The sequence below is a fragment of the Carcharodon carcharias genome, chromosome 11, assembly GCF_017639515.1.
Source record: "Carcharodon carcharias isolate sCarCar2 chromosome 11, sCarCar2.pri, whole genome shotgun sequence".
In the NCBI taxonomy this organism is placed as follows: Eukaryota; Metazoa; Chordata; class Chondrichthyes; order Lamniformes; family Lamnidae; genus Carcharodon; species Carcharodon carcharias.
This window is the reverse complement of record NC_054477.1, coordinates 109,237,785-109,262,681: the sequence shown is the minus strand read 5'-3', so window position 1 is coordinate 109,262,681 and position 24,897 is coordinate 109,237,785. Positions and strand designations below refer to the sequence as shown.

At 42.4% G+C, this 24,897-nt stretch overlaps 1 protein-coding gene across 1 annotated transcript in view; it reads left to right on the top strand.

Annotated features, from left to right (window-relative positions):
- LOC121284460 (transmembrane protein FAM155A) overlaps positions 1-24,471 on the top strand; it is a 1,081,268-nt gene extending 1,056,797 nt beyond the window's left edge. The window contains exons 2-3 of the mRNA XM_041199951.1: positions 14,168-14,339; positions 24,167-24,471. Of these exons, the coding sequence (XP_041055885.1) occupies positions 14,168-14,339; positions 24,167-24,471 (477 nt within the window). The remainder of the gene's footprint in view (positions 1-14,167; positions 14,340-24,166) is intronic.
- Positions 24,472-24,897: the final 426 nt, after the last annotated feature.

Below are 24,897 nucleotides of genomic sequence, written 5' to 3'. Positions count from 1 at the left end.
CATAAAGGAAGGTGGTTATGGTTGTTTGAGGTCAATTATCTCAGCCCCAGGACATTGCCACAGAAGTTCCTTAGGGTAGTGTCCTAGGCCCAACCATCTTCAGCTGCTCATCAATGGCCTTCCTTCCAACATAAGCACTGAAGTGGGGATTTTTGCTGATTGCACAGTGTTCACTGCCTTTTGCAACTCCTCAGATACTGAAACAGTCCATGTCTGCATGCAGCAAGAGCTGGACAACATTCAGGCCTAAGCTGATAAGTGATAAATAACATCCATGCCACACAACTGCCAAACAATGATCATTTCCAGCAGGAGAAAATCTAACCATCCCCCATTGGCGTTCAATGGCATTACAACTACTGAATCAATCCCTTCCCACATCAACATCATGGAAGTTACCAAGGACCGGAAATTTTAATATAAATATTGTGCCAAAGCATTATGGAGACACAAGTCAGGAGCATGATCGAATAATCCTGTACTCTCAGTTGTTTCTTCATGTCACATTTACTGAACTGAATTGTGCGAAGATTGGCATTTTTGATGCTCAGGAGGAGGTGGTGATGGATCAGCCACTTAGCATAGCATTGTGGGAGTACTTGTTATAATCCAGTTAGGGACCAGCAGCTTGTTGTTTAAAGTAGGAGAGATTTGAAGTTCCGGTTACTTACTGAGAGAATAAAACCAGAAGATCCTACAATTTTAAACAAACAGAATAATTTTACTGTACAAGAGTCAACAAAATAAACAGTTAATGCTATCTTATACTCTAATATACAGAATTAACATGACATAAATGTGAATTAACAGCCGAACTGTGGTCAAACACACCACAAACTGCATATTAAATGGCAGACACAACCAAGACATATCTCATGAATTTTCTTAGCAACACATTCAGCCATCAGTGATCACTCTGAGTCACAAAAATCCTTTAAACTCTGTCTTCCTCATTGCAGCTCCAACTCAACCTGGAAGCCCTGGTGCTTCTTCTGCCTGCAAGTTGTCAGGCAACTGGACTCCAGCTAAAATTGCCCTAATGTCTGCTCACCTTCCACCACTCAATCTCTTCTCCGAAGACCATGTCCCACTGGACTTAAAAGGCTGCATCGCAGCATCTAATCACTGGCATGATCCCAGCTTACTAGCTGCACTGAGCAGACAGCTTCACTGAGCTGACACTTCTCCAGCTTCATGGAGCAGACAACCACTTCAGTTTCACTGCTCCCCACAAGCTTTCTGTGCCCCAGCTCCCAGCTGAGCTGCTGCCAACAACTGCTTCTTGAACTGATGTGTCCGGTGTTACAATCCCCAGCTGAGGTTACCCTTGGACAAGCCTGATCCCAGAGTGTAACCCAGCTTGATAGATCCTAACTTTTAATTGCTTGTGCAGATATGTGGAGAGTAGCTACTGCACAGAGTCACAAGAGTCAGCTGGTGAACTTTTAACAAAAGAATAAACCATTTATTCAACAGAAAGAATGAACTATATTACAATACTCCTTCATCCACAACCATACCTTTACAGATATACACAGATTTGTAAGGATAACATAAGTCACAAAAGCTCTTATACTTTTATGTACACAGTAAGTAACCAGTCCATGTAAACCTATGGCACCCTGTGGTCAGACACATCACGCTCTGACCTCAAGTGACAGATGCCGCCTCAACTAGATGCTATGAATCGCTGCTCAACTCCCCCAGATGCTTTCACACTGTGAGCTAATCAGTCTCACTGAATTCTGTCCTGCACACAAGGGGTTCCAATCTCCACTCTCCAAGACCTCGCCTTAGAATCTTCTCCCAAACTGACATTTTCTTTTAGGCATCTCCCACAAAGGTTCACCTCCAGGGTTTCGAACTCTCCTTCTGATATTCAATTGAATTTAGAACTGCTGTTTCTTTAGCTCTGTGTGTAAGTCAATGGGAGGAACCTTCCTAACTGGCCCCCCTGTTGCTAGGCAACAGCACTATTCTTTCTAATTGTGGTGTTTACTTTTACTTTACAGGAGTCGTAAACCTCATTAGAAATGCAAGCAGCCTTTTAAAATGAAACTAATACTCCATTTGACCTTTCTTAACACATAGATAGAGAAATACAAATCAAACTTAAACTTCAAAGCTAAAACTCATCCCCAATACCCACAAATACAAATATAACTTACTTAAACTATCTTTATTTCATAACACCAGTTAAATCTTACGATGGAGGCTAGCCTCTGTTCTGAATCAGGGTTAGATATATCAAAGCTCGGTACATTTTGTACCTTTAATGTTACAATGTCCAGTCAACCAAGGTCACTCCCATAGGTGCTAACTAACAATGGCACCACACCCTCACACTTGTATTACACAAAGCTCAGCCATTCAAGAAGGCCCATTCCTGCCTTCACAAGTTCAACGAGGGATGGGGAATTAATGCCAGCCTTGTCAGCAATTCTTACACTTTGAAAATGAAGATTTTTTTAAAGATATGCAGATCAAAGGATAAATCAAGAAACTAGAAAAATTATAAACAACTGTAACAAGGAATGAATTACGATATTGTGGTTAGCTCTACAACCCAATCATTCTATTTCAGTAAGACAATCAAAAGTACATATTATGCTGTAAATGTATTTCAGGGGTTGCCCTCCCCAGAATGCATTGGGTGAGTTTGAGTCAAAGTGTGCTTTTGAGTTGTTGCAAATTTTGATCACACAGTATTAGAGGTGTGTGCATTGATACAGTGAGGGAAAACTTACAAATGGTGTGTTTTTGGTGTGGAGCTTCATTTACTGGCAGTGTATGTCAGAACTCATGCTGTAGGTTTTCCCATCCATCCATTCTCAATGCACTTCCAGTGGGTGAATTCTGTATTAGGAGCATAAGTTTATAACATTTGCCCTAGTAAATTGTTTGGCCTCGTTGAATAACGTTATATGGATGTGAGCTGGCTTTGGTCATAGGGGAGCAGTTAAACAAATTTCAAAAGGAGCTTTTGTTTTGGGGTATGTGGGGGAACTTAAGTCATTAAAAGCAGCCAATATCACTAGGGGCTAGGAGACGATTGGGGATGAAGTCTTGTGATTGATTTATAAGCAGACCAAATTCATTGGCCAGAATTTTCCTGTCGGCAATTTGGGGGTGGGGCTCGCTCGCCAACAGGAAAATGAAACAGAGTAACGTCGGGAGGAACCCCCAACATCATCCCGGTACATTTAAAGTTTTAGGAAGGTGGGCGGACAGCGAAATCAGCTGTCCGCCTGCTGACCTGTCAATGGTCAATTAAGGCCATTGACAGGCTAATTAAGATCATTAAAGACCTGCCCGTCCAAGCTTAAGGCTGGCGGGCAGGCCAGGAGCCCCAGCGAGCTCCAGATTATTCATGAAACTTCATCCACTGGCGGGATGAGGTTTCATGTCTGTTTTTAAAAAGTTTAATAAAGCTTATGTCATTTTTATTAACATGTCCTATCTCATGTGACATTGCCACATGAGGGGGACATGTTAATAATATTTTTATTTTTCTATTTTTTAAAACTTTTGTGCACTGTCACTAATCTCCCTGTCTCAGGGAGCAGTGTGCTCTATGTGTGAAAGTGCGCACTTTGACAGCTGGGGATTCCCTCCCACCCCCCGCACAGGAAGTGCATAGCGCTTCCTGTCAGGTAGGCCGCTGGGCAGGCCTTAATTGGCCTGACCACTCAAAATGGCGGCGGGGTTGGCTGTCTGACCGCCGCCGAGCCGGTGGGGTCCGCACGCCCACCAAGGGCAAAATTCCACCCATTTGTGTAATTTTTATTGAATGGATATGCTTCACAGGAATTTTCTTGTCCAGTCAGCTCGCTAAATGAACCAATGAGTAATCCTGTTAGTAGGATTATTTTATTAACAAAGGGCTTGTTTGTGCACCATGCTCTGATCAGACTGCATCTTGAATAGTGTGCCCAGTTGTGGTCTCTGGGACAAGAAGAAAACATTCAGACAATGGAAACAGTAGAAAGAAAATCTACAAGGCTAATGGATAGTACTCAAGATCTAATTTATGAGAAAAAGTGGAGAATCTTGTACTTTCCAAACTGAAAAGGAAACAGCTGAAGGCATTCCTATAAAGAAATATAATATAGTAAATTGTATAGAAAAGATAAATTCAGAATATTACTTTTAATAATCGTACAGGGAGACAGATTCATATTATTAAAAGCAAAATTTGGGATGAGGTCAATAACAACTTGCATTTATATAGTGCTTTTGACAAAATGTTCCAAGGTGCTTTACAGGAACGTTATGGAACAAAATTTGATACTGAGGTACCTAAGGGGCAGAATTTTACAAGTTGGCGAGCGGGGGCAGGGTCTACTCGACGAAGTGTAAAATGACGCACGTTGACGTCGGGGGAAACTCTCGACATCACCACTCCCGATTTAAATTTTCAAGAAGGCAGGAGCGCAGCTAAATCAGCTGTGCGCCTGCTGACCTGTCAATGGCCAATTGAGGCCATTGACAGGGTCAATTAAGTAAGGAAAGGACCTAAGGCTGCTCTTAGCCTCAGGGAGATGAGTGCTCTCTTTCGTGCGCATGCGCGAAAGAGCGCACTCTTGATTTTGGGATTCTCCCCCTCCCCCGCCCGCACAGGGAACGCATAGCGCTTCTGTGCGGACGTCACACTGGGCGGGACTTAATTGGCCCGCCCACGTTAAATGGTGCCGCACCTCCGATTGGGGGCGCCAATTGGAAGCACGCCCGTATGCGCCTGCCCATCAACTTCCCCCCCCAGTGGGGGGAAAATTCAACCCAAGAAGATATAAGGCCAGATGAATAAAGCTTGGTTAAAGAGGTGGTTTTAAGGAGCATCTTGAAGGAGGAAAGAGAACAAGAGAGTCAAAGAGATATAGAGAGAGGGAATTCCAGAGCTTAGGACCTAAGGAGCTGAGGTTTTGGGCGGCAATGATAATGTGGTTAAAATCAGGGATGCTCAAGAAATCAGAAATGGGTGAGCGCAGAAATCTAGCAGAGTTGTAAGTTTGAAGGAGATTACAATTAGGGAGCGATGAGGTCGTGGAGGAATTTGAAAACAAGGATGAGAATTTTAAAATCAAGGCATTGCTTGGCCAGGCTCTAATACAGATCAGTGAACGCAGGAGAGTTGCGTGAGTGGGACTTGGCGCAAACAAGGACAAGGGCGGCAGAGTTTTGAATGACTTCAGGTTTGCAGATGGTAGAATGCGGGAGGACAGCTAGGAATGATTTGGAATAATCGAGTCTAGAGATAACAAACGCATGTATGAGGGTTTCAGGAGCAGATGAACTGAGGCAAGGTCAAAGTTGGGGGAAGTTCTGGAGGCGGAAATATGATGGCACTTGTGTATGTTTGAAAGCTCATTGAGGTGTAATGTAATTCCAAGGCCTGAAATTTTCAGATGGCAGGGTCTCGCTTCCCAACATCCAAAGATTCAGCAGGGAACACATCCTGCCAACTGCGAGTGCCCCGCAGCCATTTCACACTCGAATGAGCGTAAAGTGGCAGTAGGCAGGACTTCTGCCCCTCACCTTAGAGCTGTAGTAGATTGGCCAGCAGCTCTCCAATCCCTGCACCAGTGCTGCAGCGGACAAAATAAGAAATGCGGGAGGATGTCAGAACCTAAGTCTGGGCACCGGAGGTCCAGGTAAGTTCAAGGAGTCTCAGGGCAGGGAGGGTAAGGAAGGCCTGGAGGGGATGCAAAGGTAGTGATCAATTTTGCAGGGAGGAGGGAGGCCTGGAGGCCACCAGAACTTAAAAGCGGGATGCCCAGCCTCAGAAGGGGTCTTCTGATGGAAGCACCGCATCCCTCTTCCTGCCCGAGATGTAACTTTGTTCTTTTTCGAGCTTCTCTCACAGAAGTTGAATCCTCGCCCCAGCCCAAAATTGAGGCTGGGCAAGAAACAGCTGATAAGTGGCCAATAACTGGGCACTTAAGGCCTAAATTGGGACAAGGGCAGCTTTCCCATAAGAGGCCTTGCCCGCCCCAGCGTGAAATTGCTGTGTGGTTGGGGCGCGTGGGAATCCCGTCACTTCAATTCCACACTCCTCCTCTCTAAAAACCCATCGGTGGGGAATGTGAAATTCTGGCCCAGGAATCCTAACAGTTCAGCTGCCAAAGAGAGAGGGATGGAGTCAGTGGTGTGTTTAAAAAAATGTGATGGGAACCTAAGGCATTGGCTCAGGTCTTCCCAATATTAATTGGAGGAAATCTCTGCTCATTCAATACTGGGTGTCAGACAAGAAGTCAGACAATTTAGAGATAGTGAAGGAGTTGAGAGAGATGGTGCTGAGGTAGAGCTGGGTATCGTCAGCATACATATGGAAACTGACATGATTTCAGATGGTGTCACTGGGAGGCAACATGTAGATGAGAAATCAGAGGGGGCCCCAAGGGTAAATCCTTGGACAACACCAGAGGTAATAGTGTGGAACAGGAAGAGAAGCCATTGCAGGTGATTCTCTGTCTATGACAAGCTGGATATGAATAAAACCAGGCAACTGCAATGCCAACCAGCCAGACTATGGTGGAGAGGTGTTGGAGCAGAATCTCGTGGTCAGTGTTATAGTATGCCTTTAAGGAATAGCAGCGTGACATCACTAGAAAGAAAGTGTGTTGTGTGATACTCTGCCTTTGTGCAGAACACACACACAGCTCTACTGCTGATGTCTTCAAGCTTTCTACATATGTATAAATGTTCTCCTGAGCCTGTTTTAAATAAATGAACCCACAATATGTTCACACAATCCCTTAAGAGCGATTGGTGTTTATATCAGAATAAGAACACGACAGTCAGCTGTGTCAAAGAACGCTGACAGGTCAAGAAAAATGAGCCGGGATTGTTTATTTTTCTTACAGTCAACTAGGATATTATTTGTGACTTAGGAAGTCTACAAAGGGTGGAATTTAATGTTCACCCAGAGGTCAGTTTGGAGGGCTGGGATGCGAGGTGCTATATAACAAGGTCCAGGGCAATAAGGCTTGAGGTTAGCCTTCCCGCTTAGAAATCTATTAAGACCTATAAGTGGCCATTTAAGGGCCTCATCCAGAGTGCCTACCACCAGGCAAACCCTGGTGGGTAGACCTGGGGTCTGGTGGGAGGAGGTGCCTCCTAGTCAGAGGAACGTGCTGGCGGAAACGGAGGGGCCAAGTGTAAGACCCCGCTCTGTCCTTTAAATCAACCTCAGCTCCACCCCTTGCCATAGTCTCTCTGCCTGGCCCCAACATACCCACCTCACTCACCTATTTCTTGAGGCTCCATCATCAATCCACGGTGTATGCTGCATTGCAGTACCAGCAGTGGCCAATTCTTCTGGTGACACTGCTGCGGAGCTACTGGCATATGATTGGCGGGACATCCATGCCTAGCAGGATTTCCAGGGTGAAATTCCCCTCACAGATGCTGGGTAACCCAGTCAACAGCAGGCAGATAAGTGCCTGATGGGATTAATCCCATCGGGCCTTCCAAAAATGGCCACAGCAAAGTTGCCACCAGTTTTCCAGCCAGTGGGCCGACCGCCCATCGCATCCATTAAATTCCACCCAAACAGTAATCGACACTGGGAGTGGACTCAATAAATGTATCCACTCACAAACCTGTTTAATTACAATTGCCGAGAACCATTGGAAAAATGAAATCCAACAAAACAGTTTTTGCAATTATCAAAAGCATCTTTAGAGCAGTTATGTATGAGCAGTTTTTCCAAGCTGTTAAGTTTCTATAGAAACTATTTTCGCCTTTAAAGTGTTTTAAATAGAATAAAACACTCCAATGCCAATCTTAAAGATGGGTTCAGTCACTGAATGGGAGTTTGCGAAGGAATTAAAAGTGATGACTGAGGGTGGAGTTGAAGAGTTAGGTTTTGAAGGTGATCAAGAAATATGTAGCAAGTTGGACAGACTTAGCAACAGAATTCCAGAGCACAGGAGTATGATGACTGAAGGCTATTTGGAGGGAAGGAGGAGGGATTCATATTAAAGCCATAAGTGAAGAGTGTGAGTTGAGAGTCATAGAATGTTTACAGCACAGGAGGTGGCCATTCAGCCCATTGTGTTTTGGCTAAATCTCTGAAGGAGCAGTTTACCTAGTGCCATTCCCCTGTCTTCTCCCTGTAGGCTGCACATTCTTCCTTTGCGTTTAATAATCCAATTCTCTCTTGAATGCTGCAATTGACCCTGCCTCCACCAAACTGTCAGGCAGTGCATTCTATCTTTAATACCTACCCTGGACCAATGCTTTGTTTCTTTTCTTACCACCATTACCATTCCCTTTGCTTTTTGATACATGACAGCTTTGGTATTTAATCCCCCCACGACCTCTAACCTATCCCTGACCTTCCCTTTGTTCCACCTGACTCCCTTCCCCCTTTTGTCAACAGCATAAAACCCATCAACTTTCTACCTCTCTTACGTTCCGAAGAAGTCATACTGGATTTGAAATGTTAACTGTTTCTTTCTCCACAAATGCTGCCAGACCTGCTGAGTTTTTCCAGCATTTTATATTTTTATTTAACATAACTTCCTTGCTTTTGTATTCTATGCCCTTATTGATAAAGCCCAGGATGCTAGATGCTTTATTAGCCGCACTCTCAACCTGTCCTGCCACCTTCAATGATTTATGCACAGATACACCCCATGTTTCTCAGTTCCAGCACCCACTTTAGAATTGTACCTTTTATTTTGTCTCTCCATGCTCTTCTTACCAAAATGAATCACCTCATACCTCTTTGTATTAAACTTCATTTGCCACTTGCCCACCCATTCCACCAACCTGTCTGTATCCTTTTGAAGTTCTATACCATCCTTTACACAGTTCACAATACTTCCAAGTTTCATGTCGGCTGCAGTTTTTTTTTTTTAAATTGTGCCCTGTCCAGCAAGACCTAGGTAATTAATATTTACCAGGAAGAGCAGGGGTCCTAACACCTACCCTTGGGGAACTCCACTATAAACCTTCCTCCAGTCTGAAAAACCACTACTGTTTCCTGTCACTCAGCCAATTTTGCATCCATGTTGCTACTGTCTCTTTTACTCCATGAGCAAAGTTAGTGCTCATAAGTCTGTTGTTTAACACTTTATCAAATGCCTTTTGGAAGTCCATGTACAGCACATCGACAGCATTACCTTCATCAACCCTCTCTGTTACATCAAAAAAACAAAGTCAATTTAGTTAAACACGATTTGCCCATTTTGGTTTTCCTTAATTAACCCACATTTGCCTAAGCGGCTATTCATTTTGTCCTGAATTATAGTTTCCAGAAGCTTCCCCACTACCAAAATTAAATTGATTGGCCTCGAAGTAGAACTAGAGGTAGTTGCAGAAGTACGATAGAGGAAGACAAATCATGGATTTTTAAATGAGGTCAACGATAATGCACCAGAGCACAGGAATCATGAGAAGTCAGTGAAGACACGGATTAAAGGTGGGTAGGCTTGAGGAGTTCTGGAGTTGCAATATTTGCACTGAAGAGCTGAGGCTCAGGAGATGAACACATGGTGAAGTTGGGATGAAGATGGGCAAGATTACAGAGATGTTTCTAGGTGATCATATTATGGGACAGGATGTGGGGTTTGAAAATCAGCTTTGGTTGAAACAGGACACTAAATTTGTTCACCTATACTACTGTTTCCTGTGTAATTATTTGCAGAAACACAATAACGGCGAAATTTGTCTTTGGCAAAAGCTTAAAATGGGCAAGAGTGAATTGATTTTAATGGTAAAGAAGATCAGGTCTTGGAGAAGAACAGGCTGCTGATTTGCTATTGCAGGATTAACATTTTTTCCAAAGATCAATTTCGCCCCAGTAGCACTGAATCTGAGCAGATAACTGAGTGGACATCTGTTATGATTGGTACTAACTTTGCACTGTGCAAGTCTTTCCAGTTGTCAATAAAATAGAGGCAGAAACAGGTGATAGTTTCATTGCAATATTACTGTTGGGTCATGACATTATTTTGTACTGTATGCTATTTCCCAGTTCTCAGGCAGGATCCAGAATGACTAATAGATGAATTGTACATGGACAATCATTAAAAAAAAAGAGCAAATACATTCAAATACATTTTTGACACTATTCCTCCACTGTTATGCTTTGATTTTTTTCGTCATCACTTAAGCTTTCTGGACCATTTGTGGCAATTGAACTGATGCTGCCTTTTCTTTCCTGGAGCCACTGTGGGTTTTCCAATGGCAATTCCCCAGGGCTTATTGGAATAAGAGGACCACCAATGGAGGAATTCTAGGCAAACCTGACTCCATCTTAGGTTCCCTGTAGCTTCCTGTTGGTGACTGAAATGCATATAGCAGATTATCAAAGGATTACAATTTGCAAATTCTTCTATTCCCAAAGGAGACCATGGTAGAACACCCAAAAGCACAAGTATGATCTATGGATGCGTAACCAACCTAAATCCTGGATTGTCACTTTCCTCATTTGACTCCAGGAAGGCATATGGGGGACAAAACAAGCAGGCCAAGTATTGGCCCTAGTGGAGAAGGAGGGACATTCAGATCGAGAGGAAATGTTCCACCCTTAAAAAATTTGGGAAAGGAAAGATTTGCATTTATATACCACCTGTCACAACCTCAGGCCACTCCAAAGCACTTTATAGCTAAGGAGTGTAGTCACCGCAGGAAATATGGGAGTCAGTTTTGAGTACTGTATGGTTCCAAATGCAGCAATTGTGGTAATTACCAAATAACCAGTTTTAACGATGTTGGTTGAAAGATAATTATTAGCCAGGACACCAGGAGCAACTGCCCTGCTCTTCTCCACAACAGATCCCTCAGATTTGTTGTCCATCTGAGAGGGCAGAAAAGGCCTTTGTTCAATGTCTCATTTGGAAAACAGGACCTCCAACAATGTAGCGCTCCCTCAGTACTGGACTGGAGTGTCAGGCTAGATTTTATGCTCAGTTCTCTGGAGTGGGTCTTGAACCTACAACCTTCTGAGTCAGGGATGGCAGTGTTACCACGGAATCACAGCTATCAGACTAGAACGACTATACAGCATCCATTTTATAAATGGCTGAACAAAAAGGGATGGGTGGGGTGGTGTCGGTGGTGACCTTCTCCATAGACTCCCTACCTTAACCTGGGTGGTGGCCTCCTCCACTGTGTTCCACACCTGACAGGGGCCATACCCGTCAATTAGCCTGGCTTCAAGGTGGGGAACCTGCAAGGAAAAAAAGGCACATGTGGTTGAGTCAAAACTCTGCAGCATGCAGGCTAACTCTTGCCTCAGTGAATCTATCCAAAGAGTAACTGAGGTATAAATAAAGGTTCCAGGTTGAGCTAAAGCGACTAACCACTACTGGAGCAGTGCTGAGCAGTGCTCAGGGCAGTAAAAGTTCCCTCAGCGCCCCCCTTGCTTTGGGAAAATCAGCAAGCATTCCTGCTGCTGGTCACAATCCAGTGATCGCTGCAGATCGTAAGCATGTACAGACATCACGGGAGTGTCACGTCAGGCTCTGGAATGATGGTCCTCTGATTGAATAGTTTGCTGACACTCACTGTTAAGATTCATACATGGGTAATGGCTCACCTGGATGAAGTAACCAAGGTTTACCAGTTTTTGTAGAACTATACTCCAATGAGGAATCAACACCTTCAGGCGAGGAGAAGCAGAGTGAAAATTGGTTGAGAAAATTGATGATTTAATAATAAAGACATAAATGAGAAGATACATTGATGAAGCAGACACTTCAGTGCAGTGCTTTACATTTAAGTGGAATGGACAGTAGTAAATTGGATAAAATGTCTTCAGGATTGTGCAACCCATGTGTTCATTGTTGTCTTTAACAATATAATTATGCTTCACATTTATATGATATTGTGATGTGAGCTGCATCTGAAATACGTCTTATTTAATAACAAGTGCAGCAAAATCATTTGAAAAGTCACTCAAGTATTAGTAACTGTCAATAAGATATAATGTCTATAATGTTATTGGAAATTATTTTAAAATAGAGTTTAGTGGTATTTGTGTCTGTGTGTGTCTTAATTGGATTAAAGCCAGCTGGTCTAGAGGCTTTGATGTATTGAAGAGAAGTAGGTTTGAAATGCTAGTTAGGCAAACATGAATTTTTTCTTTAAACAAAGTAGTGAAGCTTGGATTCAAAGAGAGGGAGTGAAATATTACACCTAACCAGGTGAAGCTCAGAAACAGTGTATTTGTTTGTTTTGCCTAAGGATTAATAATAAAGTAGGTATTATGAAAGGGTCTTATTATAAAGATGTAAAGTTCAAAAGACAGTGATGCAATGAAAATTTGCATTCAAAGAGGAAAATATGTATAAAGGAAGAGAAAGCTGTTTTTAAAAAGTAGAGAGATTCTAAGATCTAAAGCATCCAGCCTGTCAGCCTCAAGCCGCTGTCTGCAAGGACCCAGAGCTGAAAGAAACTCATTTTGAATGTGACTGTCCAGAGTGTGTTTTGCCATGGGTCCATTTAATTCTGTTTGTTTTACTGTTGCCTTAACAGAGGTGTAACTAGGAGTCAGATTAATTAGGAGTTTTTTGTAGTTATTATAGTAGTAGTTTTGTAGACATATCCATCTGCTTACAATCTTTCTGGTATTAATAAATGTTTAATTTAGGATTTATTTAAAAAAACCTCGAGACTCAGTGGTCTTATTACTACTGAATTCAAAGACTGTAACTCGAAACATCCAAACTGAAATATTGGTTATGACCATTGTTTCAAGTTTCCCTCTAGGAATTGAACAGCGTTCACCATTGGCTATGTCATAATTTAACAAATAGCTTCCTAGATGAGAATCCTAGCACAGTCACACTCCACGCATTCAGTAAAAGTACAAAGCTGAAACTGCTCCTTACCAACACTCAAAGTGTAAATTGGATTTTAAGGAGTTCAGAATTCAATGTAATCTTTTTTAAGCATATCTTTACATCTTTTCCCCTTTGGGGAATAGTGGGAGGTGGTGGAAGGACTCCCAGGCTGATTATCTGTCCATTGAACCACATCAAGAATATTTCTTCCATGACAAACAAGTTCTAGGCCTGGCAGGACTTTAGGCAGGGCGGGGGGATTGTGGGGGGGGTGCAGGGAAGTGAACAGCATTCTCTCTGGGTTCCTGCCCCTCCCAACCTTGAAGTGATTTCACACTGGGATGGCAAGGCCTCAGACAGGCTACCTGCTCTTGCCCCATTTGAGGCCCTTACCTGGCCAATTATTGGCCACTTAATGGCCATTTCCCACCCAGCCTCAAATTTGAGGCTGGCGGGAAGACTTACATGGTGTGGGGAAGTCCGAAATGAATGGGCTTAGGCCTCAGGCAGGAAGCAGGTTGGTACATGAGGGGGAGGGGGCAGGGGGGCACTTCCATCAGCCCCTTTCTGATTCCAGGCTTAAAGTCCAGTGGCTGCCGGAACTCCCTACCTCCCCCCGGCCTCTCCCCTGACACCCCAATCGCCCACTTTCCATCACCCGATCTTCCCTACCCTGGGAACCCCAAAAAAAACTTAGCTGCCCACCCAGTCCCGGATCTTAGACTCTGGCATATTGAAGCACTTCCTCTTTTGCCCATTGGATCTCCTGTCGCTGCAGGGACTAGAGAGCTACTGGCCAATCAGATTGGCCGGCAGGCCTCTAAGGCAGGATTTCCTCCCGAGTAAGGGGCGGGATTCCCGCCTGCAGCCAATTGGCGCTCATTCAAACATGAAATGACTGCGCAACAGTTAGCGTCGACAGTGATGTGTTCCCCACCGACTCTGCGATGGCAAGATGGGAAACCCCGTCATTTGAAATATTCAGGCTCTGGCGTGGGACATGAATCCAGAGTTTCTGGCTCAGGAGTAGGGAGATTACCAATGTGCCTTAAGACCTCCATTAAATGCAATAACACTCTCCTCCAGGGAATCTCACTCTGCTTTGCTCCAGTGTCAGACTGGGTTCAGATATTGATTTCAAGGCAACATTTATAGTATAACTGCACTCGATGCAAAATGAGTCCAATTCACACTTGTGCTACAGCTGTTGTGTCAGTGTCTGACACATATACAAACTTTTAACCTGATTTGTTTACAGCTTGGAGCCACTACTGTCATGTGTAACCTGTTTTACTGCTTCTAATGACAATCAATTTACTTCAATTAATACATTCAATTCCCACTCACACTCATTCCATGTCTTTCCTTTGCAGGCTGTCTACAAAGCCTGGCTGTGTTCCCAGTATTTTGAAGCCACACAGTTTCATTGTAGTTCCAGAATTCCTTGCAAGCAATACTGTTTGGAGGTCCAGACCAGGTGTCCATTTGTTTTACCGGACAATGAGGATCTTGTCTATGGTGGATTGCCAAGTTTCCTTTGTACAGGTAAGTAATTTGAAACATAACATTTAATGGAAAAGTGCTGTAGAGAATCTTACTTTAATGTTAGTTGCATGTTGCAATTAGAAATATTTGTTCTATATATATTGCAGATCACGTATTAAAACATCAGAGAAAATTCCCTATTTTTCTATTGATATGCATTCCACAGGAGTCTAACAATGATGTCAGCATGTTACAAGAAAGGCTTCAGTTGTTGGTATTAGAGTTTTAGCTGTGGTGTGATAGGACATTTCAATGAAGGGAAGGGGAGTAGAGTTAAGAGTATGAAAATCTCACATCATCCTCCTACTTGCTTTCAGCTGACCGTAAAAGGGGGAGGAAGATGTATGGCAATCACTTATCTGTGACCCCAGATATCTTGCTTTGCAAGCTGACACTAGTAAGTGACTCCTGGAATGAGGGCCATCAGTCTGTGCCTGCCTGAGTGGGGGAGGTAAAGTAAAAGGGGAAACATTTATGCTATTGTGGTAATTATGGTTTTATCTAATGTGCAATACCTTTAAGAAGAATGCTGTTAAGAAAGATCACATGATCTTGAGTAACCAATAGAAGAATAGCGTGAGCTACCTCTGTAGTTAGTAGTCAGTAGTATGGAAATAGGGTTTGAAGTGAGAGCACACATGTAGTTGCTGCTGAGTACCTTTGTAAATAAACAATGTTTTCCATCTAAGAAGTGTCTGCTGATCAACTCTATCTATAGTACCAACTTGGCCGCCACTTACAACAAGTGTACAATGAGGATCTACGGGATCTAACAAACTGGCAACGAAGATAAAGCAAGGATAAAACAAGTTAACGGAAGAAATCAAGAGAAACAAACTCGGGCTGTACCTCGCACAGTAATTGTAAGTAGAAGTTCCATTCAAATCGATGAAATAACTCCCTCTCAGAATGCCGCAATGCAGAAGAATTGATCCTTTCGATCTCGCCACAGACGATTGGTCTCATTACATTGAACATCTCGCGTTCTTTTTCCAAGTGAACAAGATTGTGGGGATAGAGAAGAAGTGAACGATCCTCTTAACTACATGTTGGAATAAAATCTTTGGCTTGATTTGAAGTTTGACGGCACCCAGTGGCCCAGATTTGAAAAATGTTGATGAATTGGAGGACCTTGTGAAGGGTCTTTATCAGCCAAAGCCCTCCATAACAATGCAAAAGTTCAAGTTTAACTCAAGAAATAGAGTCCCAGGAGAGGCAGTTGCTTGATACGTGGCAAATTTGAAGCAGTTAACGGAGCATTGAGAGTTTGGTACATCTCTAAATGATATGCTCAGAGATCGTTTAGTGTGCGGAGTGAATGAGGACATGATTCGGAAGAGGTTATTGTCTGAAACAAATTGGATTTTAAGAAGGCGCTAGAGATAGCCATGGAAAGTGCAGGGAAGGGATTCAAAAACTGTAGAGGGAGTGCAAAACGGCGCCATCCTCCACATTGGACAAGAAGCCCCAGCGAAAAGGGCATGAAAATGCAAGACTCTGCTGGGAAGCTGGAAACAGCCCCCACTATCCGGAAAATGAGAAAAAATGACTTAGCAGCGAAAACAAGGAATAATTTCCATAGAGCTGGAAACAAGCAGTCTTTTAGCTATTGGCAGTTTAAGAAAATTCAAATGTTTTTATTGTCATAGAGAGGGACACATAATAAGACAATGCAAGGAGAGTCAGACAGACTTTCAAACAAAAGAAAAAAACCCAGTGAGATCTATAATGTAGAAGAGCCTGAAGCAACAAATTAAGAAATTTATCCGTTGTTTAATTTGAAGGTTGAAAAGACAGAACCAATATGTAACAGTGAAAGTAAATGGCAGAACTGGTAGAATGGAAGTGGACACAAGAGCTTCCACTACAGTAACTGAGGAACATACCTTCAGATATCTGAATTATGATGATCAATTAAATTTAGAAGAAACTGATGCCAAACTAAAAACATATATTATGGAAGCCATTGGGTAAAGCCACCCTTGATGGCAGTAGCAGGCGAAGGGCCAAGCCTCCTGGGATGAAACTGGCTAAAATAAATTAAATTGAAATGGGCTGAAATTTTCCAGTTGAGAGCAAGTGGGTTACCAGAGCTACTGGTACACCACAGTCTTCAGGGATGAACTTGGGAAGATCCAGGGGCTGCAGGCAGAAATTCATGTGTATCCAGAGGCATGTGGATCCCCGATTCAAGAAGGCCAGACCAGTACCTTAAGCACTGCGAGAAAAGGTCGACACCGAACTGGCCAGACTAGAAAAGCTGGGCGTTATACAACCTGTGCAGTTCTCAAAATGGGCAGCGCCCAAAGTCCTTGTCCTTAAACCCAACCAAAACATCTGAATTTGTGGAGACTATAAATTGACAGTTAATAAAGTAGCTAAGCTAGACAGGCACCCCAAACCAAAAATCAAATGGAACCACCTACACGAAGCTTGAGTGAGTTATGATTATCAACAACTAGAGTTAGATAGTGCCTCCCGGGAATGTGTCACAATCAATACCCACAAAGGGTTGTACCAATATACTCAATTACCTTTCAGCATCTCCTCAGCTTGCACCATCTTCCAGAGAATAATGGAAAGTTTACTGCAGGGACTGCCCCACGTTGTAGTCTATTTAGATGATGTTTTGGTGACAGGATTCACTGAAAATGTACATTTGGTGAACTTTAGAAGTCTTAAAACGTTTCTTGCAGGCTGGAGTGTGTTTATAAAAAGAAAAATGCATGTTCCAAGCTAGGGAGGTAATCTAGTTGGGCCACCAGGTAGATTCACAGGACCTCCACCCAGTTGAGGAGAAAGTGAGAGCCATAAGAGAGGCACCTGCACCAAAGAACACCTCTGAGTTCAAATCACTCCTAGAAACAATCAATTATTACGGGCGGTTCTTACCCAATTTGTCTACAGAACTGGCACCCTTATATTATCTAATCAAAAAGAACCAACATTGGTCTTGGGAGGCACCCCAGAAACAAGCTTTCATAAAGACGAAACTATTGTTGCACTTGTCCACCCTATTAGTACATTATGATCAGAAGAAAGAATTGGTGTTGACATGTGACGCATCCCCCTATGGAGTGGGAGCAGTGCTCTCCCATTGGATGGACGATGGCACAGAACGGCCTATAGGATACGTATCAAGAATGCTCATGACAGCGGAAAAGGGATACTCACAGATAGAAAAAGGCCTCTCAATCATCTTTGGTGTCAAGAAATTTCACCAGTACGTACACAGACATCATTTTACTATCATTTCAGGCCACAAGTCATTGCTAGGATTGTTTAGCGAGGGCAAAGCTATGCCACCCATAGCCTCAACTAGAATACAATGATGGACTTTAATCCTGGCAGTATATGAGTATACTTTCGTACATAGGCCTGGAAATCAAATTGCAAACACCGGTGCACTTAGTTGTTTGCCTTGAAAGTGATGAAGATGTCCCAGTTCCACAAGAACTTGTTTTATTGTTAAATTTCTTAGATTCCTCATTGGTATGTGCTCGACAGATCAGATACTGGACAAGTAGAGACCCAGTCCTGTCTCAAGTAAGAGAACAAGTGCTTCATGGTTGGTCACAAGAGCCTGTATCTGACAAAATGAAATCATGCTTCAACAGAAGGCATGAAATAACCAGCCAGGATGGCATCTTATTGTGGGGACCAAGAGTGATAGTACCTCCAAAGGGAAGAGAGCCACTGTTAGTTGAATTACACAGTGCACATCCAGGAATTTCCCAAATGAAGACCATAGCACGCAGCTATCTATGGTGGCCCGGGATGGATGGAGAAATAGAGAGTTTCATGATGAATTGTGTGTAATGTCAGCAACTGCAAAAGTTACCTTCTAAAGCTCCATTATATCCTTGGGAGTGGCCAGGAAGGCCATGGGTACGATTACACATTGATCCCATGAAAGGTCCCACGTAATCAATGTTTCTGCTCAAAATGGATGGACATGTGGGGTGAAGTCACCAATGTCTTCTGCTACAATTGAGAAGCTACAAAGTTTTGCCATTCAAGGACTACCAGAAGCAGTCATCTCTGATAACGACACGGCATTTACGAGTACTGAGTTTCAACGGTTTATCAGCCCCAGCGGTATCACTCATGTAAAAACTGCACTGTACCTTCCTCAAATGGACTAGCCAAAATGACGGTTCAAACGTTCAAGGCAGGCATGAAAAAACTAACTGGGTTTCCTTAGCAACCAAGCTAGCACACTTTCTTTTTCATTATAGGACCGCCCCTCACACAACAATAGGTGTCACACCTGCGGAGCTATTGATGAAACGACGTCTCAATACAAGATTGAGCTTAATAATGCTGAATTTAGTGAGGGGGGTGTGTGGGAAGGAGTCAGGGAAGTCAGCAAACTAAACACAATAGCCATAGTGGTGAGAGGAAATTTACCTTGGGAGAGAAGGTATATGTGAAGAACTTTGGAGAAGGACCAAAGTTACCAGGTGAAATAAGTGCTGTGACTGGACCTCTATCTTACCACATGGAGGTGGAAGGCCGAGTCATATGGAGACACATGGATCATCTGAGGAAGAGAGAAACAAATCACCAGGAAATTATCCCACCAGTGTTCACGACCGGGTCAACATTTCCTGTTGAGAACTCAGCCCAGTACAGCCATGCCTGATGTGCCTGCAAGAGTTGAGGATGCAGATCTGCAGGTGCCTGCAGAAGCACCTGATGTTCAGACAACTCCAAAAAAAAAAAAGGTTTCTGACAAAGCATCTGAAGTTGTAGAGCTGAGACGTTCTACACGCATAAGGAAACCCCCAGGAAGACCAAATTTGTAAGTTACTCAGTGTAAATATTTCACTATTTTGAGAAAATTGTAATTTTAAATATAAAATGTATATCCGAGTAAAAAGGGGGGGGTGGTGGTTTGTGGTAATTATGGTTTTATCTAATATGTAATATACCTTTATGAAGAATGCAGTTAAGGAAGATCACATGATCTTGAATAACCAATAGAAGAGTAGCATGGGCTACCCCTGTAGTTAGTAGTGTGGAGATACAGTTTAAAGTGAAAGCACACATGTAGTTGCAGCTGAATACCTTTGAAAATAAACAATGTTTTCCACATAAGAAGTCTCTGCTGATCAACTCTATCTATAGCACCAACTAAGCCACCACTTAAAACAAGCATACAACACGGATCTACATAATCCCACAGCTATGTAAAGTGATACACTGCAAACATATGGTGGTGAAGGCCACTATTATATTGTTAGGAATAACAGTGTTTTGGCTGATTAGATTGAGTCAAGATGATGAGTCAAGATGATGAGTGGAATAAATCATTCTATTTACCAGTAATTGGCAAATAGTCAAAATAAAATTGATGATCTTTGTTGACAGATCCCAAAACAACAGCACAGCCCAAAACATTTCTGGAAACAAGGAGTCAAGAAAACTAAATGTCACAAAACAATCTACACTTCTCATGATGCATCAAAGTCATGTAAATCCTGGCAGCCATTTTCATTAAATCAGTCAGTTAGGTATGTTTGTGTTTATTTTCAAGATTATTTGCTGGATTCCTCAAACATAAGAAATGAGAATCATAACTAAAATGAAATCTCAATCTGCCCTTTGCGTTGCATTGCACTGAACCAGTCATCACAAGAAAGGAAGTAGACAGTTAGTTGACAAGAAGTTATTTGCTATGCAGTGAATCTGGGTAAATAGAACCTAGTTCAAAGAAAATGAGAATCACATATCATAGATACTTAAAAATAGTCCTCAAAAGTAGAAAGTTGATTCTGAGAGTTTGAAATGTTGATCCTATAGTTCTTTCCACCTCAGGGTCTCCCCATCATGTTTCATACCTCAGCCTTTGCTACCTTTCCCACCTTCCATTTAAAAGTAATTTCAATTACTACAAAAATCTCATGACAGCTTTATCAAGACAATCTCCCTAGTCTTCTGCCTCAATCTGTGTATTGAGCAACTAGCCATCATCAATGATTTTAACTTCTGCCTAAATGCTCAACATTCCCTTTCCTGCCGTTTTCTTATCCTCCATTTACCTCACTCTTCATACCAACTCCAATACCTGCACTGATAGCCATCTCCTCAACATGGTCAACTGAGATGGCCCCAGCACTAAATTATTGATCACTTCCTTGTCTTATACACCATTCATATATCCGTATTGTCCATGTTACCCCAGCTACCTCCAACCCTTGCCCTGGAAAATGATGCCCCCAAGCTTCCTCACAAATTCACACTTCAACTCCCAATCCCCTTCCTTGAGCCATACACCCATTATAATATCACTACTCCATCTTTCCTGTTAAGCAGCTACCTCACTTTGGTCTTTGATGCTTTCACCACCAACTCATATCCATCATTCTGAAAGTGGCATTTTATCTTCACTTTTAGAAGTGAGTAATAATGAGCAGATGACAAATTTTGCCAGCCATTGACAAACCTGGTGGGACCTTAAGCATTACCGTGCTTTTCTCTCTCCAAGACCAAATTATTTTGCCACTCCAGGATCATCCTAGAGAGCAAGAACAATCTACTGTACCTTTTCTCTATAGTAAACCACAAGATTAACCTCTAACACCAAATATGAGTGATGGGAAATCCATGAAAAGATTGAGGCAGTACTTGCAGCTACTTCCTGACAATTTCCCTTGAACACTTCCAAGCCCATTACTGACCTTAATGCGACAACTCCACAGCTCTATTAACTCCAATAATTCTATATAGGGGAAGGATGAGTCTGACATTAGTCTTTTACCTCAACAGATTTCCAATCCTTTTCCCCACTGGAGTGTAATAGCTGTCCCTATTTATGGGTGAGCCAATGCCCATCATCTGTTTTAATAATGCAATTGTCTTAACAATGTAATTGCTATACAATTTAATTGCCAGTCAGCAAGATGATTGTTATTGGACCTTGACAATGTAATTGCTGGTACATTGACATTCTGTTCTTTCTCACCTCTTCTGTAAGAGCTACATCATGTCTTATAGCTCCACCCAACTCCTGATGACTGAAATATCTTTCTTGGCCCAGTGCTCACAGGTATTGTTACTGACTCCTTCTGCTCAGGCACTGTCAGTGTCCTATTAAAAATGATCAATAACACAACTTTTCAAAAGGCCAGCTCCTGCCTCATCCGTCTTTTCTGACTACTCCTCTAACATTCACTTGTTGTCTGAAGTCCTTGAATGTGTCATTGCCTCCAAGCTATAGGTTCACCTTGCTTACAACTCCTTGTTTAAATTCTTTCAGTTTCAAACACTGTGGACAATACCAAGATTACTCTAGCCAACATAACCAATTATATTCCCTACCACTATGATATATTCTTCCCCTTTGGCCTTATTAACCTACCTAAACCCGAACAGTCACAGCCTGGTTGTGATGCTCAGGGTCTGTCTACCCAATAGTCAACCAGCCTATCAATCAGGCTGGTTGCAACTAGGGAGTGGATTCCAAAATGGTAATCGGGTCCTGATGTTGAATTCGTATTTCCAGGTTTTTGAAATGCTAAATTGTAGCCCCCACCTTCACCTGCAGCCTTGCTGCCTCACCACTGTCTATAAATATTGGAGTCAAAGTTTTGAACCAGACATCTTGACATAAGCAAGTGCTTCACTTGTGCCTCTGCAGAAATAACTGTTGATGGCAGCATATCAGAGAAGAGAACTCTGATAATGCATCACACATATTGTTGTATGTTAAGTCTTGTGCCATTGAAACTAAAATTAGTAGTTACTGATTTAAGCGTATCAAATTGCCTTGTTTTCAAGCAGCTTACCGATTGAATTGTACAGCTGGAATTAATTCAAATGTTTTCTAGACAATTGATACTTCTACAAATTGTGGATGCTAAGCCTTTAATATTTGACTATCAGGAAAACGTAACCGAGGGTTTACCTTGTTTCAAACACCAATAAAACTGCCTCTGGCTGCAAGTGAAAACAGTAATATGTACCATAGCATGTAACTATCAGTTTATATTGTAATGACTGGGATGGGTGTGTATGACTTAGCCTCACTACTCCATGGGCCGTACCATTAATTCAAAAGTCTAACTTTCTCACCAAAATAATCAATCATCTATTTCCCCTACTGGTGCCCAGAATAAAAGAGTCTTCAACCAGGCTTCTTTCAATGAACTCAGAACAATTGTTTATTATAAAACAAAACTCCTTTTTAACAAGGAAGTACTGGTTAGGGGAGATGGTAGCATTGTGATAATGTTACTGGTCTAGTAATCCAGAGGTCCAGGCTAATGCTCTGGTATATGGGCTCAAATCCCACCATGGTAGCTGGTGAAATTTGAATTAAATTGATAAAATTTGGAATTGGTGACTATGACAAAAAACTTATCTGGTTCACCACTACCCCATTAGGGAAGGAAATCTGCACAGTAATGTGGATGACTCCTAACTGCCCTCTGATATGGTCTAGCAAGCCTCTCAGTTCAAGGGCAATTTGGGATAGACAACAAACGCTGGCTTTGCCAGTGATGCCCACATCCATGAAAGAATATTTGGGGGAGGCGGTGGCATAGTAGTTTTGTCACTGGACTAGTAATCCAGAAACTGGTAATCCAGGGTAATGCTCTGGGTCCAGGGTTCGGATCCAGCCGTGGCAGATGGTGGAATTTGAATTCAATAAATGTCTGAAATTAAAAGTCTAATGATGACCATGAAACCATTGCTGATTGTTGTAAAAACTCATCTGGTTCACTAATGTCCTTTAGAGAAGGAAATCTTCCATCCTTACCTGGTTTGGCCTACATGTGACTCCAGACCCACAGCAATGCGGTTGACTCTTAAAAATGCCCTCTGAGTAAGGGCAATTAGGGATGGGCAATAAAAGCTGGTCTAGCCAGCGATGCTCACATCCCACGAATGAATAAAAAACACAATTGTAATTGGGAAGTATAACTATCTTCCTAAAGAATTCTCCCAGCACACACACACAGACAAACAAAGGACAAACAGGTAGAGTCTCTCTGCAGAGAAAGGATTTAGAGGATGGGTGTTATGAAATAAACAATAAAGTTCGCAGGGCCTCGACGCTCTTGACCTGGAGTTCCCTCATGTGTAGATGGGCCACTGGTCCCACTGCTGGGCATCTGGAAGTTTTCAGCTTTGTAGGTCCAAACACAGGCCTGTTACACTCAGGTGAGGGTTCTCTGGCTCAGGTTGATAGCCACACTCAATTTTAGTCAAGGTAGGGAGAGAGAGAGCCAGTCTTCATTCCTTCCTTCCTCAGCTTGTTCCCCAACAGGACTGCCTTCAAAACCAGCAGGTTCAAAATCTGTTTTTTTCCTCTCTGCTATGCGACTTCCAGCAAGTTACCAACCTTTGCTTTTCTTAAGTATTTTTCCCCATCAGTTAAAGTGATTGTAGCTCAGACAAATAACCAGATCTTCCTCAAGTACCATAAAGGTCAGGTGATTTCCTGGAAGAGGCCTGCATGTTGACAGTTCCAAGATAACTTATGACTTTTTAAAAAAAAAAATCCCAGATTAGCATCCAAATGTACGGATAATGCCAAGTCCCTCCATTATGTAAAAGAAAAATTCGGTCTTGAGAAGTATGATTCCAAAAATGTTCAATAAGTTTTGCAATACTTGATCTCTTCTGCCTTGCATTTACTCTGAAAGTCTATATATTGGGAACTTTCAAAAGGTCCTGAATTCACATGTCCATTTGAATGGTTAAATTGCTTGAACCCAGCAAGTTAATCTAAAATTGTGGAGGAAAATCTAGGTATAAAGTACTTCAAGAAAGCTTGTCAATATTCGCACACTTAATTGTTTGGTTTCTTTATCACACAGAGCTGCCCAACAATCATCCAACGAATGCCGAGCCTGAGTGCTGTGACATCAGATGGGAGTTCCATAATTCAGTTTCAAATAAACAATCCGAAGGGACAAGAGAAACAACCAATCCAATGTCGTGTCACAGGTCCTCGCTTGCTTCATCAGTTGCATCAAGACTGTGCAACACTAGACTCAAGTTATGCATCCTGGTACTCATTCTGTTGCATACTGTAGTGACAGTCTCTGCCACACAGACTAGTACTGGATTGGACTTTGGAGGGCTTACAACTTGGGAAGATAACTCAACCAATGATGAGTAAGGACTTGTGCTGTCATTTGATTTGCACATTACAGGCTCACTGATTGAAGGACTACAATTGCATCTGATAGAAACTAGGTGCGCTAGCCTCCAAATCACAGCTTGCCGGTGTCTGGGTAATTGAAACAAAAAGGTGTGAGCCAGACTCATATCAACAAAGACATCACAGCCTTTTACTGATTGAAAGACTGTGCAACACAGGACTGATTTCTCATGCCATTTTATACACTGTTTTAATGTTTAGACTTTGCTTTTTGCACTAGTTACTACAGACCTTTTGTTTCCTGGAACAGTTACTAAACACTAAATGAGCTGTTACACTGTTTGTATTTTTAGTCATAGTGTGACCCCATCCAGTAGTTTTTTTTTCAGCTGTTACATCCTATGGGTTTACAGTAAGGCAAAAAACTGCTGTGGTGTCATGGCA